The sequence below is a fragment of the Vanacampus margaritifer genome, chromosome 9 (assembly GCF_051991255.1).
Source record: "Vanacampus margaritifer isolate UIUO_Vmar chromosome 9, RoL_Vmar_1.0, whole genome shotgun sequence".
NCBI classification, from domain to species: domain Eukaryota; kingdom Metazoa; phylum Chordata; class Actinopteri; order Syngnathiformes; family Syngnathidae; genus Vanacampus; species Vanacampus margaritifer.
Genome location: NC_135440.1, coordinates 21755421 through 21773774, shown reverse-complemented (window position 1 = coordinate 21773774; position 18354 = coordinate 21755421). Strand labels below are relative to the sequence as shown.

At 40.9% G+C, this 18354-nt stretch overlaps 1 protein-coding gene across 4 annotated transcripts; it reads left to right on the top strand.

Annotated features, from left to right (window-relative positions):
- The first annotated feature begins 565 nt into the window (after window positions 1-565).
- LOC144057808 (SWI/SNF complex subunit SMARCC1-like) lies at window positions 566-16628 on the top strand. Of its 4 annotated transcripts, none has more exons than XM_077575727.1 (28): window positions 566-808; window positions 1731-1850; window positions 1931-2016; window positions 2103-2184; window positions 2264-2356; window positions 2434-2503; window positions 2578-2647; window positions 2726-2801; window positions 4017-4142; window positions 5561-5682; window positions 6699-6829; window positions 6919-6978; window positions 7056-7093; window positions 7205-7326; window positions 7409-7480; window positions 8221-8334; window positions 8737-8890; window positions 8981-9088; window positions 10087-10146; window positions 10230-10488; window positions 10592-10753; window positions 12524-12579; window positions 12822-12975; window positions 13095-13273; window positions 13353-13487; window positions 14737-15064; window positions 15143-15268; window positions 15354-16628. In XM_077575727.1, exons 1-28 carry the CDS (start codon window positions 635-637, stop codon window positions 15443-15445), a joined length of 3369 nt encoding a protein of 1122 aa, XP_077431853.1. In that variant the 5' UTR covers window positions 566-634; the 3' UTR covers window positions 15446-16628. The 4 variants fall into 4 exon arrangements, with proteins under 4 accessions (XP_077431853.1, XP_077431852.1, XP_077431851.1 ...); XM_077575729.1 differs by having other exon boundaries at window positions 567-808; window positions 5588-5682; XM_077575726.1 differs by having other exon boundaries at window positions 5588-5682; window positions 8737-9088.
- Window positions 16629-18354: the final 1726 nt, after the last annotated feature.

Genomic DNA, 18354 nt, shown 5'->3' with positions numbered 1-18354 from the left:
ACACACTATACACTGTTTACACCATATATATATATATATATATTCATGGCTCCTTCGCTGTATGTATGTTCCAACTGACTTCAATGTGCCATGTCATGCATACATGCAACGCCTAATAATAGGGTTTGTGTGCATTATGATTCATCAACATGTCATTATACATTATATTGCTGCCACTACAATACTTTCCCTAGGCATTAGTTGTATGGGTACTGCTTTGGCATAATTGGACTACATTTATGTATTATTTATTAGTTGCCAAGGCCTAATAGGCTACACATTGAAATATCTGTCTCCTTTTCGTCCTGCTTACTGTAGATAAGATGCTATTTTTCCTTGGCTCCACCTCAAATGCAGATTTTTTTTTCGCTTTTTTTGGGTTGCGCCTATCTATCTATCTATCTATCTATCTATCTATCTATCTATCTATCTATCTATCTATCTATCTATCTATCTATCTATCTATCTATCTATCATAAAGGACTACATTTCCCACAATCCAACAATTCTCGCAACTCACGAGAGTTGAAAAGTAAACACTTCTGCACTTGCGCAGTAACGGCAGAGCGGCTGCTAGTCGTAGTAGCAAGGCGGCGGAGGAGAAAGACAAACGCAGCGAACAAAAACACACACAATGGCGACGGCGGCGACCACGGCTAGCGGGCCGACCACTGGCCCCGTCAGCGGCGGAGGGACCGCGGTGGGACGCAAGAAAGACGGTGGCCCGTCCGCGAAATTCTGGGAGAGTTCCGAGACCATATCCCAACTGGAGACGGTTCGTCTGTGGATCGGCAAGCACTACAAGAAGGTGAGAGCTACTTTAGCTTAGCATTAGCATGTCGCCCCATTGATTCCAATGAAGGCCCCTGGCGCGCTGACAATGGAGGACTGACGCGAGTTTATCCAAAAGTCCGCAGCTTTATGGATCAACTGGCTTTTATTTGGTGTTTTGGGGTGACGGCTTTTTTCCACCTTTCTATATAATGATGCATAGCATGGCTCACACCAAGAGCAGCTTTTAATGATGCACATTTTATCCAATAGGCATACTCTGTAAAGCTAACCAGCTAGCACGCACTGGCTAATGTTATTAAACTCTCAACATTTACACTGTAGAAATTGAGGTGTAAAGCGTTAAACTGGCTGCTTACGCCTCATATTCGAGGTGACATTGACAACAATAACAAATCAGCAATTCTGATTGCACAAAAAGTCTTTATTTATGCTTGATTTATTATCATATCTGACAGTTTCTTGCATGCTTAATAGCTGTCTAGTTTAAATGACAATTTCTATTTACAGCAAGTATTGTCTATATACAACTATCCTGTTGTTGTCAAGTCAAAAGTTTTCTTTGCAGTAATGTTCTATGTTTAAACTATTCTGATTGATAATATGATTGTGGAATAAGCTGTAAGCAGATTAATCCGCCTTTTTTGAGACTTCTTAAAAAGATGACATTATGTAGTACTGTTCCTTGCTGTCGACCTAAATTGACGTCAAAGTGCCCTCGGACTCGCATAGCCAACATCACGTGACCAAACATAGACAACAAATGAGCTGTAACATTTGCAACGCGAGCCTTAGGGCACGTTGATCAAAAGTTTGAGCAGAACTTAAAAATAAAAAATAAAAAGGTATACGGTGTCTTTTATATTATATTTCAGATTTTCAGGAATTCCATGAGAGTGCGTACTGTGCTTTAATGTCAAATGTCTGTGTGTTGTTAGTACGTCCAGAATGACTCGCCTTCCAGCAAGTCTTTGGCTGGCCTGGTGGTGCAGCTGCTTCAGTTCCAGGAGGACTCGTTTGGACGCAAAGTCAACAATCCCGCTCTCACCAAGCTGCCGGTACCACCTCTTACCTCCGTCTTTACTTTCCACGTTGTCTGCTCCTGTTTGTGTCCTCATTGTTTATTTTCTACCCCAAGGCCAAGTGCTTTCTGGACATGAAGGCCGGGGGCGCTCTCTGCCATATTCTGGGCTCCGTCTACAAGTTCAAGAGCGAGCAGGGCTGGTGAGTTCATGCTTTAAAATTCCAACTTTGCATGGCAATAACATGCAAATTCACCCTTCACATACGCTCTCAACTGCCATCCTCAGGCGGCGCTTTGACCTGCAGAACCCTTCCCGTATGGACAGGAATGTGGAGATGTTTTTAAATGTAGAGAAAAACTTGGTGCAGGTATGAAGGCAGTTATACAGTAGATTGCAAAAGCAGTCATTAATCCACATTTGTAACATTTTTGAACGTGTTATTCCAGAACAACTGCCTCACCCGACCTACCGTCTTCTTGTCTCCCGACATGGAAGCCAAGCAAGCCAGTAAGCTTAAAGATGCCATCAAGAGGCACCAGGTGAGCATCACCATGGCACCATGGCAGCCACACCGTCACTTCTTTCCCCTTCTAGAACTTTGCTCTTCCTCTCGTAGGGTGCCATTACTGAGGACAAGTCCAAGGCTACACACCTCATTTTCCCAACTCCATCACAGCAGGATGAAGGTTAGTATTCTTCAAGCTGTCTTTTTGATATATATATTTTTTTTTATGCTCTATTTTGAAATGGTGTGTTTCAGAGGAATGGCTGCGTCCCGTCATGAGGAAAGACAAGCAGGTTCTGGTCCACTGGGGTCTCTACCCAGACAGGTGAGCATGAAGGAAGACTTGTAGAAGTTCACATGCGTCCTCCAGAAGTTTTGATTCTTAAAAGTTTCTTCTCGTCAGCTATGACACCTGGATGGCAGCTGGCGAGGTGGACGGCGACGTGGAGGAGCCGCCTAATGTAGACCGACCTTGGAAGGTGAGCATGAGGACAAAATGCTTTGTATAATTTTTATTTCTTTTTTTAAACATTTTTTTATTGAAATGTTTAGTCACATAGGACACATAAACATAGCACTTTCAGACTGTAGACAATCTCAATACGGCATCTTAGGTGGCAATAGAAAAGGGGAGACAAAGATCCCTAGCAACACACACACAGAACCCCCCCAAAAAACAAAACAGTACCTCGACAACCATATATCCAATCATAAAATAGTGAATAGGGCCACCGTAATGGGTGACCCTCGCAGATAGACTCAACTATAAATGAATTGAAAGAAGAAGAAAAAAAACTTACGAACAAATAAAAAGAACTGCATACACTCAAATAACAGAAGAATAGTCCAGTCCAGTGGGGGGGAACGACCATCAAGTAACTGCACAAAGCAAGCCAATTAGTCAGGGATATCAGGGAATTTCAGTTTGCTAATATAAGAAATTAAGAAAGAATGTTTTGTAGAATTTAGATAGCATGCTTTAATCTATTGTGAGTACAAAGCACAACGCTGCGAGGTAACAAACGTGAACTGAGGGGGGCCGAATGTGAAGTTTGCTGTTGCTCTGTGTGATCACTCAAAAGTCAAATTTTTGTTTGTAAAAATCCATCACTGAAAAGTACAGTATAAAACGGCACCCCCCTCTTACGTGGCCTTTTCTTATGTGGAGTTGCACAGGTGAGGCAAGGCGACCTCAACAAAATATTTGCAGCTTGGATGTACAGTACCTCGAGGCAAAAGCTTCCGACGTGGATTGATCATTGCTTTTTGCAAAGTGCAGGTTATATCGACACTATGTCTTCAGGCAATGTTCAGCGTCATTACCTTCCACCCGGCTCCTTTCTGGTCATAAAGCAATGTGAAAATGATTCCACTTATATTGATTTTTCAATCTTCGCTTTTTTGAAGGAAAAAAAAAGGCCCTCAAGGGGTTGGGAATGTTACGAAGTTGGCAACACTGACTGTGCCTTTTGTAAAGTAGCTTCTCTCTGTTGCAAGTAGGGCTGAACAATTTTGATAAATAATGTGCTTTTTCAAATTCTAGCCTTCTTGAAAATTGCATTCTACTTCACTGCAATGTTGATTTTAAATTCAATTAGTTGTTTAGACCTAGTTCCAATCGCCACATTTTCTCTGTTGGACAACACGTGCGCTATTAGAATAATAATGCAAATGTGCCCCACCCCCCACCTCAGGTCCATGCCAGGTGGGTCCTGGACACGGATGCCTTCAACGAGTGGATGAATGAGGAAGACTACGAGGTAGACGACAACAAGAAGCCCGTCACCTTCCGCCAGAAGATCTTCCTGAAGGAGGAGGAGGTAATGGTTACGAAAACGTAACACTTTGTTTATTGTGAGGTTGTTTCTTGTATGGGACGCTTGTGAAATGTCTTCTTGCATGAAGCTGCCCTGTCTCTCTGTCTGTCTCCTGTCTGTCTTGTCTGTCGTCATCCTTCCTCACGCCTTTTCTCTTCTCCCAAAGCACCTCAGGGTTTCTGTTCATGTTGACAAAAAGCTCTTCAATGTACTCTTGCACTTAAAATTCAGAAGAATAAGAATTCTCAATTGTACAGTCTGTTTACTTGCATACACAGTCTATAAATAGCAAAGATGCTAAGAGGCCTTTTATGAAGCATTAATTTAGCACCCCCCCAATTTTGTTAAGGAAAATATTTTATTTTTTTGTATTGTTTTATTTCATGAAAGTATTGTTTAATTTTTTGTTTAATTTTATTGTTAATAATACAATAAAAAAATCTTTGAGAAAATTTTTCATGTTGACCATTTACTTATTTTATTAAATTGGTTCATAAATTACAATTCAAATTACAATAATTGTTGTTATACCTGTACTATAAACTATAACTACATAAGATAATTATTCATTTTTTTCATCTGTTTTTCAAATTAATTGATTTACAGTGTAAAACTGAACTAAAAACATTTTCGAAAGCAGTTTAACATTTACCTTTAACAATTTTGTATTTCTTTAATTAAAAAAAAGGTTAATTAATCATGATATCAAATTGTTTAAAACCTGAAGAAAACTATAGTATTTGCTTATTGTAAAATATTAGGCGTTTATTTATTTTAAATTATTTTTATTTGTTTGTTTCATTCAATGATTGCTTAATTGATTAACAGAATGAACAATTTGTGAAAGAGTTTTTTAAAATTAAAGTTGCTTACTGATTTATAATGAAATTAAATGGGTTTAAAAAAATATATATATATCTAAGATTTTCCCCCATACAATTGAACAAAGACAAGAAAAGAAAAACAAAACACAAAATGAAAACAAAAGCATGAAAAAAAACCAGGTGGATTGACATCGTATTTAAATGAAATAAAATGTATTTGAAGAAATTTGGTTATAAAAACAATTTTACCTGTTTATTGAATTTAGTTTTTATTCATTGAACATATTAACTAGTTAAATGATTTATATTAAATAAGAAAATACAAACATTAAAAAATGTATGCCTACCTTTTAACAAGTTTGTATTTGTTTTATTCAACAATGAATCACAATTACATGAAATCCAAATGAAGTACTGACAGTAGACAGGAACCCTGCTCATGGGTCCACGCCACTGCATCCCCTCCCCTGCCTCCTTCCCGCCTGTTGCTTCCCCCCCCTGGTGTGTGTGAACGTTCCATCTTCTCATTCTGCCACTCTTTTATCTCATCCTCCATCCCTCGCTCCCTACGCGCTGCACGGGCGTTTGTCTGATCAGTCGTCTTCCCGTACGCCCGATCGCAAGGAGCGCAAGGCCAACTCGGCCGGCAAGAAGAGGAGGCGCTCACCCTCGCCGCCCAGCACGCCCGCCGAATCTCGCAAGAAAGGCGGAAAGAAGGGGTAAGGAACACGCCACGCTGTATATGCCATCTCAGCCATAGACATCAAATTTGTGCTGGAAGATAAATCGAAATTTAATTGAGATTTCGTTGTCTGACTCAAATGTCATGTTCGACAGAGGGGGGCGGGCGAAAAACATCCAGCGACTACTATTCGACAGGGATGTGATTTTTCCGCTAATTCGCGGAATTCCGCTTTTTTTATCTCCCCCCAAAAAAATAAAAATCAGATTTTTTTATTTTTTATTTTTTTATTTTATTTTTTTAGTAGTAGTTCATTGTGTATGCACATGACTCCGACAGATAAGATCTTCTGCTATAACAAAGACATTTGTGGTATGCTCTAATATGAGTTACTTTTCATTTGGTCATGATACAATTATTTGTTCATGAAATTTGAACTCTTCAACATTATTTATGTGTTAACTTAGTAATCACATTAGTTAGATATGATGATATTCTCAGTGATAGTTTTTAAAAGCAAAGGCAGTCCAATGTTTTTGAATGTGACTGATTTTGAGTTGACTAAAACTGCCATTTTATATGGGATAGTTCAATATACATTGAAAATTTATGCTGTTGTTTTGTCTATTTCTTTGTCATGTGTGTGCATTGAAAGTACTTAAAAACACGGAAAACCCATGAGCTCCGGCCCACCCCCTTGTCCCCCCACCAGGGCGCTGCCCTGGACCTAGCTGGGTGCCAGCGGCCCCCAGACCCCCGGCTAAATTTTCAGATAATTTCACTTTGGTCAAATCACATCCCTGATTCGATGTTCATTGATGGGGGAAGTCAGTCCGCACAAATTCAAATGGATTATTTTGGCAAGGAAAGCTTGGTGGACCACCGGGCATTACATTTTTGCCATTTTTTATTTGTTTTATTTATAAAGTTAAGTCCATACTTAAATGAGTTTAAATTCAATAGACATTCAATTTAGCAAATGTGCTTTTATTTGTTGCCGATGTCAGCTATCAGCAAATCATCCGAGATACTGACACCTACTTCCTTTTTCAGGAACCAGGGACATTACTGGAAGCGGCGAGGACACCGCGGCGAAGAGGAGGACACGGAGGATGACGTCACCAAGGACCTGGACGACTCGTCTGCTGGTGCGAGCATCGAGGAGGGAAGTGTTTCTAAGAGTGGTAAGTCCCCCCCCCCCCCCCCCCCACACACACACACAATTTTTTTTTTTGGGTTATTGCAATCTTGACACTGTCTTTTGTCCACACAGCTCATTCAAAGAAGGACGCTGACAACACACCTCTCAAAGGGGACAACGGAGCAGACATTGGTACGTGACAGCAACGCATCACTTCACAACCTACTAAAAATATTGATCATGTCAATTGTGCTGCTTTGTCTCTGTAGATGACATGGAGGATGACTCTGTGCTGTCTGGCGGGAAGGTAGCCTTTTATTTCATTTAAATTGCCAACAGTTAATCCTAACTAGAGAGAGAACGAAATGCTATTAAAATTTCAGAATGATCATGACCAAAATGATCATTTTGCATTCAGGAGGACGAGGATCAGAACAAAGCAGATATGAGCCGCCTGATGGACGCGAGCGAGGATAACGTGACTGAGCAGACGCACCACATCATCATCCCCAGTTATAGCGCCTGGTTCGACTACAACTGGTGAGCCGGCGACCCCGAAGGCCCCCCCCCAAAAAACTGGGACTTTTTTCAAAGCGTCACCTGTTTTCTTCGCCACTTTCAGCATCCACGAGATTGAGAGGAGAGCGCTGCCAGAGTTTTTCAATGGGAAGAACAAGTCCAAAACTCCAGAAATGTGAGCACTGAAATATGCAACAAAATTAAGACAATTAGTCATATTTTTGGGGATGAATGAATATTGAGGAGTAGAAAATCAATTTTTTTGTTTTTGTTATTGTTGAAAATGAGTATTAATGATGTGAGAATAAATTTATGATAAAACATTTTAGGGGGAGAAAAAGAAAGCCATTTTGAGAGAAAAGTAAATTTTTACGAGAAGAGTCATGTTTTTGGGAGGTAAAGCAGAAAATGCTTGTATTTATCTAGAGAGAAAAAACAGTAATTACAAAATTTTTGGAGACAAAAAATATATTTTGTAGTCATTCTTAGGAGGAAAAAATATTACAAGAATAGTCTTATTTATGTGGGAAAAATTTAATTTCTGTAATTTTACAATAAATCATCCTGGATTTAAAAAAAAAATAGAATATTGTCTTTTATGGGGGGTTTTGAGGTTCATATTTTGGGGGGGATTTTTTTCTTCAAGAAATGCTTTCCCATAAAGAAATATACACAAAATGTTTGAAAACAAACATTTCAACAACAAAAAATGCAAATGTATTGTACTTAAAAGTTAAATACAACTGAAATATACTTTAAAAAATATACTGTAATGCAAATGTGTTACCTAATATACCTAACTTAAGAGAATCACTAAGTAGTGGGTAAGTTTTACTCTTTCACCTTAAAACAAGCAGTGACATTTTTTATGACGACAACTTCCGCTCATGTTTTGGTTCCCACGCTCCCAAACAGATACCTGGCCTACCGCAACTTCATGATCGACACTTACCGCCTCAATCCCCAAGAGTACCTCACCTCCACCTCCTGCCGCAGGAACCTGACTGGGGACGTGTGCGCCATCATGAGGTGAGGCAAAAATACAAAAATAGAGTTAAGACCAATCTCACATTGGAATAAGTATACTATGGAGACCAAATAAGTAATGTAAAGTAAGTAATGTCTTTATTGTGCATCTGTTTTTGCAAATTTGCAATGTTACCAGAATGTTTTTGGGAAGGGGGGGGGGGTCATTTACAAATATTAAATATATAATATTTATATATAATATAAATAAAAACAAATATTAAGTTAATTTTACGTGAATAGTCATATTTTTAGGTATATTAATCTTAACAGAATAAACCCATTTGGAGAGAGAACAATTATTTTGTTTTGAGAGAAAAAAGTAATTTTCCCAATAATTAAGTCTGCTTTTGTGTGTTCCTAATATTTATCGGTAAATGCCGACAAATGTCATATCTTGTGCAGGGCTCATGCTTTCCTGGAGCAGTGGGGCTTGGTGAACTACCAGGTGGACTCAGACAGTAGACCTTTGCCCATGGGCCCCCCACCGACCCCCCACTTCACCGTGCTGGCCGACACGCCCTCTGGCCTCATGCCCCTCAACCACAGACCTCTGCCGGTAAGAGTGGAACGAAAAGCAGCAGTAGGAGGCGGCGGCGGCGAGCAGCAACAACTTAACATTGTGTGTGTGCGTCCTTCAATGTTGCAGATTCCGCCGCAGCAGCAGATGGCCAATTTCCCTGACAAAATGAAAGACAAAGCCATCGACCTCCAGAACTTTGGCCTCCGCACCGACCAGTACAAGAAGAATTCAAAGGTGTGAAGCGCTCATTTACATACATATCATTCTTAAAAGGCAATGAAAGTGACACTTAATCCCAGACCTCCACCAAGGCTTCCTCACCTGTAAACCAAATTAAGGAATGTAGACCTCATTTTAACTGTTATAAACTGTCCACGAGTGATTAAAAAATGTTTTAATATTTTTTTTTTTCTTATTAACTCATTCACTCCCAGCCACTTTCACTGAAGCAATCCCTTTGCTCTCGGCTGTTTTACTGGATTTTGACTAACTATATTGTGTTCTATTGCTATAAAAACATGGAAAAGTATATTTCTATCTGTTTCAGGTTTGCAGCAATTAGCATTAGAATATAGCTAAGTTTCGTCATTATTCACAAATCTTTTTTAAACTGTGGGGAAAACGACTTGTTTGCAACATGACCCTGGTTGATCTCTGCTGCCACCTACTGGCCATTTTTGTAATAACTACCATTGCTTCAACTCTAGCATAAAAAAAACATAAAAAAAATAGTAGTATAAATACATCTTTGGTAATATTATAATATATATTTTGTGATGGTGAAACCTTTTTGTTTCTTTAAATGGCTACACAAGCATGATTTAATTTTAAATTAAATTAATATAATATTAAAAGTAATTATTTTATTGTGGATATAAAATTTTATATGTATAAATATTTTTTGTTTCACATTAAATAATAGGATTATTGAAAATATAAAATATTAAATTAATCAAATACTTTTGCCTAAGATTGCTTACTTTTTTCTTTTTTCTTTTTTAAATCCATTTTTCTCAATTAATTTACAGTGATTGATTTAAAATGTTGCCACATGACCAAAAAAGGCAAGGCAGCTTTATTTATGTAGTGCATTTCAAAACAAGGTAGCAAAATGTGCTTCACATAATTAAACGTATATTTAAAAGCATTTAAAACCAAGAGTTTAGGATATTTAAAAGCAAAGTAAAGAAATAATCTTGTATTGATCATTTGTTTGTGTTTGCTGCTTTCAGGGTAAATCAGTGGTGTCTTCTCGAGACTGGACTGAGCAGGAGACTTTGCTCCTGCTTGAGGTCAGTCCCTTACCATTCATGTTTTTAACGTTTCTCTACAAGCACCCCTAAGCACCGAAGGTATTATTTTTTTCACCCGGCAGGCTCTCGAGATGTTCAAAGATGACTGGAACAAAGTGTCGGAGCACGTGGGCTCGCGCACGCAAGACGAGTGCATCCTGCACTTCCTGCGTCTGCCCATCGAGGATCCCTACCTAGAGAGCTCGGAGTCGTCGCTAGGCCCGCTGGCCTACCAGCCCATCCCCTTCAGCCAGTCCGGAAACCCCGTCATGAGCACAGTGGCCTTCCTGGCTTCCGTGGTGGACCCCAGGGTGGCGTCCGCTGCCGCCAGGGCCGCGCTTGGTAACAACATATTACACCTACAAGAAAACACATGTCTCAAACAACAAATGACCATCTCTTATACGTCAGCGTACTTATTCGGAAGCGTCACGTGTTTGTGCAGAGGAGTTCTCGCGTGTGCGTGAGGAGGTTCCCGCTGAGCTGGTGGAGGCTCATGTGAAGAAGGTGCAAGAAGCGGCCAGGAACACGGGAAAGGTGGATCCCGCCTTTGGACTGGAGAGCAGCGGCATTGCTGGCACCGCCCCCGAGGAGCCAGAGAAGACAGGTGGGTCACACTTGAGAGAAAACGCTATGAATATTTCGGAAGGTAAAGTGTTGCATTTGATTAATAATTTCATTCTCATATTTTAATTGTATCATTTACAATGAACTCATTTTATGCAACAACAAAAAAAAATGTCTGGTTACCCACTTCTGATATGAAGCCTAGCACCAAGTTTTATTTTTACACACATTTTTAAAGAGCTGCACCAAAAATTGATTTCACGCAAGATCATAAAAATACTACAATGTAAACAGGAAGAAGACTAGCAAGCGATAAGCTACTTAAATAGTCTTTTTTTGTATAATTTTTGTATGCTTGAATAATTATGTGGATAGTTCCCAATATTTAAAACGTTTTAAACGATAATGCTAACTGTTTGAAAGGTTTCCACGGTTAACTGATGAGCCCTAAAGCAATTTCCATTTCTCATCATCTGGAGCTCTTATTTTCGCGTGTGCAACCACTAGAGGGCTGCAGATTGCAGCAGCGCTGTTGTTTGTGTGACGTGTGTGTGTGTCTGTGTTCACATTCCGCCACGTTTAACCAGTGGATTAAAACTACAGAGCAGATGGGGTAAGGGAACGCGTGGGGGGAGGGGCTGTAAGGAAAATGGGTCATCGCACATCATCATGTTTTTCCCCCACTGCCATCATCATCGTCATATGTTATTCTCGATTAAATCTCACTTTAGATGTTTTTCTCTCTGCCACCATCATGTTATTCCTGATTAAAGGTCACACGGAATCAACGTGCTTCATCCATGTTTACGCACTCTAAATGTGTACACATGACACACATCAAATGCTATTTATATGAATTCAAGGTATACAACTGTTTTGAATGCTTTAAAAAAAAAAAAAGTGCACTTCTCTAGAAAATTAACTGCTTTTCATTAGAAAATGTACAACTTTTCTTACAATTGCTTTATAACAGGGCTCACCAATTCCGGTCCTCGAGGTCCAGAGTCCTGCAGGTTTTAGATGTTTCCGCCCTCAAGAACACCTGATTGATATAATCAGCTCATCAGCATGCCTGATAATGATCCTGATCATTAGTATCAAGTGTTTTGGTAGACAGAAATATCTAAAACCTTGAGGACGGGAATTGGGGAACCCTGCTATATAACATTTTCTCTAACATACAAACAATTTCTTAAATATACAACTTTTTTTTTTTCTAGACAACTTTTTTCTTATACGACTTCTTTCTAGAAAATTTTTGGTGTTCTCAAATACCTTTTCCTAGAAATATAACTTTTGTTTTAGAAGAGTATAGCTTAGCTCTATTTTTATTTTTTTATGAATATACAGTTTACTGGTAATTTTTTATTTACAATTTTTTTTCAGAAAATATCTTCTTTTTTTCAGAAAATGACTTATTTTTTATATAACACTTCACTATTTTGGGGGAAGATAGGACTTTTTTAATAAATGAAATAAATACACACTAAAATATATACATAAAAAAAATATGTGTTGTTGTTTTTAAATATACAACATTTTCTAGAAAATATACAACTTTTTATCCCCATACACATTTTCATCAACTTTTTTTTTCCAGGAATGTTCAACCTTTTTTTTCCCTCCCAAAAAACATTACAGGATCTTTTTTCAGATTCAGAACCCAGGGAGGGTTGTATACAACTTGTTTTATTTTATTTTTCTCAAATAGGCAATGATTTTGTAAGTAAAATAAATGAATATGCAACTTTTTAAGTATTATTCCACTGTGACGCTGAACTTTTTGTTTTTGTTTTTTCGTCCCTTGCAGAGCCCACAGATGGCGACAAGACAGAGACGGACACAGACTCCCAGCAGGGGGACAAGGTGACATGGCAAATCTATTGATGTCCAGTTCTGGTGTGTGGAAAAAAGCAGACGGACAAAGCGAGTCGATGGATGCGAATCTGTCCACACGCACACTTTAATGATTGTCCCAAAAAGGAGTCAAAAATGCATCAGCACACTATTTACTTTGTTTGACAGTAGTTATCTCACTTTCACTTATAATTCCATCCATACTTTATGAATGATTTGAGGAGTGTAAAATGTCTGTTTTACTCCGCCAGGCTGAGTCCAAAGACGAAGCAGAGAAGCCCAGCGAGTCCGCCGAGAAAAGTGACAAGATGGAGGCTCCTGAGAAGGTGAAGAAGGAGCCCGGCGAGATTTCGGAGCGAGAGGACGAGAGCGAAGACGGACACGAGGCCAAGGCCACGCCTGCTGGTTGGTCGGCTTCTTGATTTATGACTTCACACTTAGCCACACTGGACCTGATTGTTGATAATGCAACATGTCCACTGTCATGTGACGTGTTGATGTATCATGCCTTCCCCTCCTGCCAGATAAAGATGAAGACGAGTCCATGGAGACGTCGTCCTCTGAACAGGAGAAGGAGAAGGACGAAAAAGCCACCCCGGACGAAGGAGAGGAGAAGAGGAAAAAGATGGAGGATGACATGGGCGAAGGAAACATCGCCACAGCGGCGGCCGCCGCCCTGGCGTCTGCCGCCACCAAGGCCAAGGTGACGCATTGCATCATCAAGTCATGTGACCACTCGTGCGCTCCCGTTGTAAATATCTCGGATGCGATGTTCTCGTCAGCACCTGGCGGCCGTGGAGGAGAGGAAGATCAAGTCACTTGTGGCTCTGCTGGTGGAGACTCAGATGAAGAAGTTGGAGATCAAGCTGAGACATTTTGAGGAGCTCGAAACTATCATGGACCGCGAAAAGGAGGCTGTAAGTCTCACACAAGACTTGAACCTCCTTAGTGGTGCAATGCTCATTGATCCGTGGTTGGTTCGGATTGATCAGCGGATTGGCAACGTAACACACTAAGCCTAACTTCAAAATAACGTTTGCCAAATACAGTAATATATGACGGCAATGCCAATAGCCTTAGTACACTTTTATTTTTAAGTTGGCCTACGTTGTGGCCTGATGGCTAGCTTGACTTCCCTTTTAGACGTTACCTTGATTGACATTGTAGTTGCGACCAACATCAACACAACGCTATCCTGAACTCATGTGCAATCGCTAATTTAGGACGCTAAAAAAAAACGCTAATTAATTACGCCGTCATTGTATGATACGGCAGAAGTCTCCGACTTAAGTGGCTAGCGGCTAGCTGTTAGCATGATCAACGTGTGTCTGGCTGCCGGCTGGTAAATTTGACAGCTGGTACCTGGCTTGCTTGAATTCTTTTTCAATAATCTGGACCAAGGCTACTTTGTAATTCACTCTCCATGTTTAAAGGAAGGGAATGTGCCTTAAATTGCACGTTGAGGTCTTTTTATTATAAAATATCTATATATAAATAGATATTTGTATTTGTTTACTTCATAAAACACTTTTGCCCATTAAAAATAAAAAAGCATTCAACTCAAAATGTCAAACTTAGCTGTTTAGATTATAGGAACACAACTTTAAGCCATTAATACTTTATTTTACACATGATTTATGTTTTTAAAAATAATATTGCACTTAAAAAATGTGTTCCTAAATCCTAAACGGCTATATTAGACATTTTGAATTAATTTAGTTTTTTTATTTAATGGGAAAAGCACTTTACAAAATAAATGAAAACAAAGTACTATTTATTTATTTTTATTTTTTGCTGATCCGAAAAAGATCTGTGACTCAAATCCGTGATCCGATCCAAACCATGACCTTTGTGATCCATTGCACCGCTAGTGTTCCTGTGTGTGTATTCCTGCGCGTGTGTGTTGCTGCGTTCCTGTGTTATGTTCCCCCGAGTGAGAGCAGTAAAAAGTTATTTTTAAGGATTTGTTTACATTCTCTCCTGAGCTTCTGGAGCAGATCCACAAACTACAGAAGCGCACCAGTCACCAAATCTCAAGTGTTCTTGTTCCTGTGGTGCCAGTTATCAATCAAAATGTCAACAACATTTTTGACAGTTTGGTTGAGGTTCTTTCTTACAAACCACCCCCCATGTGGTTTGTCTCATGTTGTTTTGTTTTTTTCTTAGTTGGAGCTTCAGCGTCAGCAGCTGCTGACCGAGCGTCAGGCCTTCCACATGGAGCAGCTCAAGTACGCCGAGATGAAGGCTCGCCAGCAGATGGAGCAGCAGGCAGCAGCAGCAGCCGCCGCCGCCGCCGCCGCCCAGGCTCAGGGCCAGGGTCACGCCCCCGGACCCGGACCCCACCCGGGACCGCCCGGCATGCATCCCGGCGGCCCCCCTCCCCACCACGGAGCCCCGCCGCCTCTCCACGGAGGACCCCCGCCGGGTGCCGCCATGCACGGTTACCCTCCCTTGGGTCTCCACCCCATGGCCCCCCACCACCCGGGTCAGACAGGTGAGGCTGAGCTCTAGGCACACCTGAAGACACCTTCAAGTGTCATATGTGAGATGTTTTTTTGTTTTTCCACGTAAGGTCCCATGGGCCCGGGACAGCCCCTGCCCGGGCGTATGCTGGCCGGACCGCCCAGCGCTGGACCGCCACCTGGCGGGATGCCTCCCATGATGCCCCCGCGCCACCCAGGAGCCCCCAATGGCATGTGTGCGTATTGACATGACGTGCGCCGTCACGTGATTATCAGACATGTCATGTGACCTCGGATTTATGCATATTTTTTCTCCACCAGACCCGGGACCAGTGCCAGCACAACCTGATGGAGTGCCCCCACTCCCTGTTGGCCCTCCAGCACCCTCTGGTGGCCGTGTAGCAGATAACTGAGACCCCACCCCCTAACACATACACACACTTGCAGCCTCTTTTATTGGCCTTTGCTACTCATCAATACCACCACTTGACAAACATCTTCTTGGACACACACACACACACACTCAGGGCTCTGTTTAGTGGCGAGGGCGACACACTTACACACACACACACACACACACACGTTATATACACTGTTTCTGAATAGTCGGGCCTGATGGAGTCTGCAGACAAACACTGTACAAAATTACCACCTCCAACCTGGCGAGTGTCTACCTCGCATCAAACTTACACTGAATGTGTGTGTGCGCGCGTGAGTGTGTTAAACACAAACTGAGCGAATGCTTGCCTGCCTGCGCGTGCGTCAAGGTGCTTGCGTGCGTGTGAAACTTAACACTGAATGTTTGCGAGTGCGCTGACCATTGTGAGCCTCCTGACTTTTCTGCGCCTGCTAACCAAAACAAAGATGACAGAATCCAACTTCTGCGCTTAGCCCCGCCCACTCTCAAAACACACACACACACACACACACACTGGCTGCCTTTGTGGTGCAACTGCGACATCGTACTCGAGCGCCTAAGCCCCGCCCCCTCCTCTGCTTCATAACGCTACCTACCTCGCTAGCCCCGCCCTCCTCGCTCTCCCTCCTGCGCTTTGATTGGTCGACCGTGTTGGACAAACATTGTAAACCTTCATGTCTGTAACGTGTGCGCGTGTAGGTTGTCAGCTAACACTGATGTGAACTTTATTATAACGTTTTCAAATAAGAGCATCAATGAGTTAAGTGCGGTCCACACACAAAGTGACTGAACAGCTAGCACTGTTAGCATTTCTGCTACCTCCTTTTCCCTCCTCCTCCTGGCTGGCTACCTCTTCTAGAACCTTCCTCTGGCTTCTCTTGTAGAACCTTAGCCTCCTGCTACCTCTATTTGTTATTCTATTCTGTTTCCTGTTTTGTTTTTTGGGTAAGGCGTCCTCGTGATATCACAGCACGCCGTCGCAGGCAGGCTAGCGATCCTTTTTTGTTTCACCACTGTCGCGTATATGATCTTTAATGGCTACTATTGGTATTTTTAAAGGAGTTGTTTTGTGTAGATGAACTTGTTGTGTTCTTTGTAGCATTTTCCTTTGATTTTTGTACCCGGTCCGTTTGCTACACGTGGATTGACACGCTGGCCAATAAAATGTTTTCTACAAACGCTCCTCTCCGTCCATCTTTTAATGTCCTGTCAGCAACCATCACAACCATAATTCTTGTATTACTTAGATTTTTTTTTTTTTAATAGACAACATTTTGTGCTTTAGACTTTAAAACAGATAGATGGGACATTTATAGGTGAGGTAGAGAAAATATTTTTTTAAATATAAGTATTTAATTTACAGTGGATCGAGCTGACCTGCAGATAGAAAAAAATGCGTATAATTGACAGCCATTGAAATGCATTGGGTGTGGGGGGGGGGGGATACAAATTTTTAACCCCAAAAATTCTTCAAAAAATGTTGACGAAGCTCAGCAAAAAAACTGAAATGTGGGTGTTGGGACAAAAAATATTGAAAACGATAAAATATGTGGCTGTATAAGCCAAGCATTTTTTTTTTGTTTAATCATACTAAAAAAAAATACCGTTAATTGTTTGCAATTATTTATTTTTATTTTTTGTACATGCAGTACCAGCCCATTGAGGAATTGCACTTTTTTTTTCTTCATTAAAAAAAATATATATTAAAATTAATTTCTCTGATTTATTGCATAAAATGTATATATTTTTAAAGCAGAATCGTCAATTTTCATATACATTGAACAATTTGTGGTCTGATATCACATGAGATGATTACAAAATGGTGGACTGCCTTAAAAATAATCTGAGGCATCAGGATGGCTAATCTTTCTCCCGAGCGACATTGACGTCAACGACGTTATGGAGAGTCCCTCGAGAGGGGGAGAAGGGAAGTGGGGGGGCTCATGGTGGATTAACTCGATGTTTTCATTTGGGTGTGAAACGTTCTACATCAGGGGGTGGGACTACTTAGCTGCTACAGTAGTAGCCTCCAAGGTCCTACTAGAAGTTTTGCACTGCTCTTTGAGCATTTTTTTTTTATATCAAATTTTTGTTTAGGTGCTAGTATTGTCTTTGTCGTCACTAGTAAGACAATCCCACGCACACACACTTTTTTTTTTTGCCAAAACTGCACTAGTTGACATCTGTGCGCTACTAGCACGACCAGTGAAGTCCCCGATGTAAGCGAGTTGCTAATAGCTAATGAAGTGTGAGTAATGTGGTTAAATGTGTGAGCTTGTTTGTGTGTTTGTTATGGTTGTGTTGGTGGTGTGTTTTTATGAGGGGGAGGGGCAGCAGACGTGGAGGGAGGGGGATAGGGGGGGGGCAAGCAAGCATTACTTCTGCCCTGGTTAGCAAACACAACAGAAAAGAAACAACACAAAGTAACACACACCTTGGGGGAAGGGGGGGGGGTGCTTGTGGGTTTGTGCGTGTGTGTCACTAGCTTGACATCACAACATCACCACGTGCGCTCCCAAGTTGTGTGTAGGGTTCTTGTTTGTCGTGTGGTTATATAGTTGTAGTTGAGTGGTACGTGACCATACCCTAAAACACGTCTCAAATCATCTCTCCACATTGGAATGAACCGAAATGCCATTAATCGGCTCCAGCTTCCCCAAAATACCCAACAAAAATTGGAAATGTGGTTTTAAATGAGGAAACTATCACTATATAATTGTGCTTTAAAAAAAAAAAACGTACAGTAATTACATAATTACCATGGAAAGAATTCAACAGTTCATGATTTCTATTTTTGCTTTATTGCTCTTTTTTCATATAATGCTCCTGCTGTGTGCGCCATGGCCACCACTAGGGGACAGTACAGACAATACAGACTCGCATAATATTTAAAGAGTTTCACAA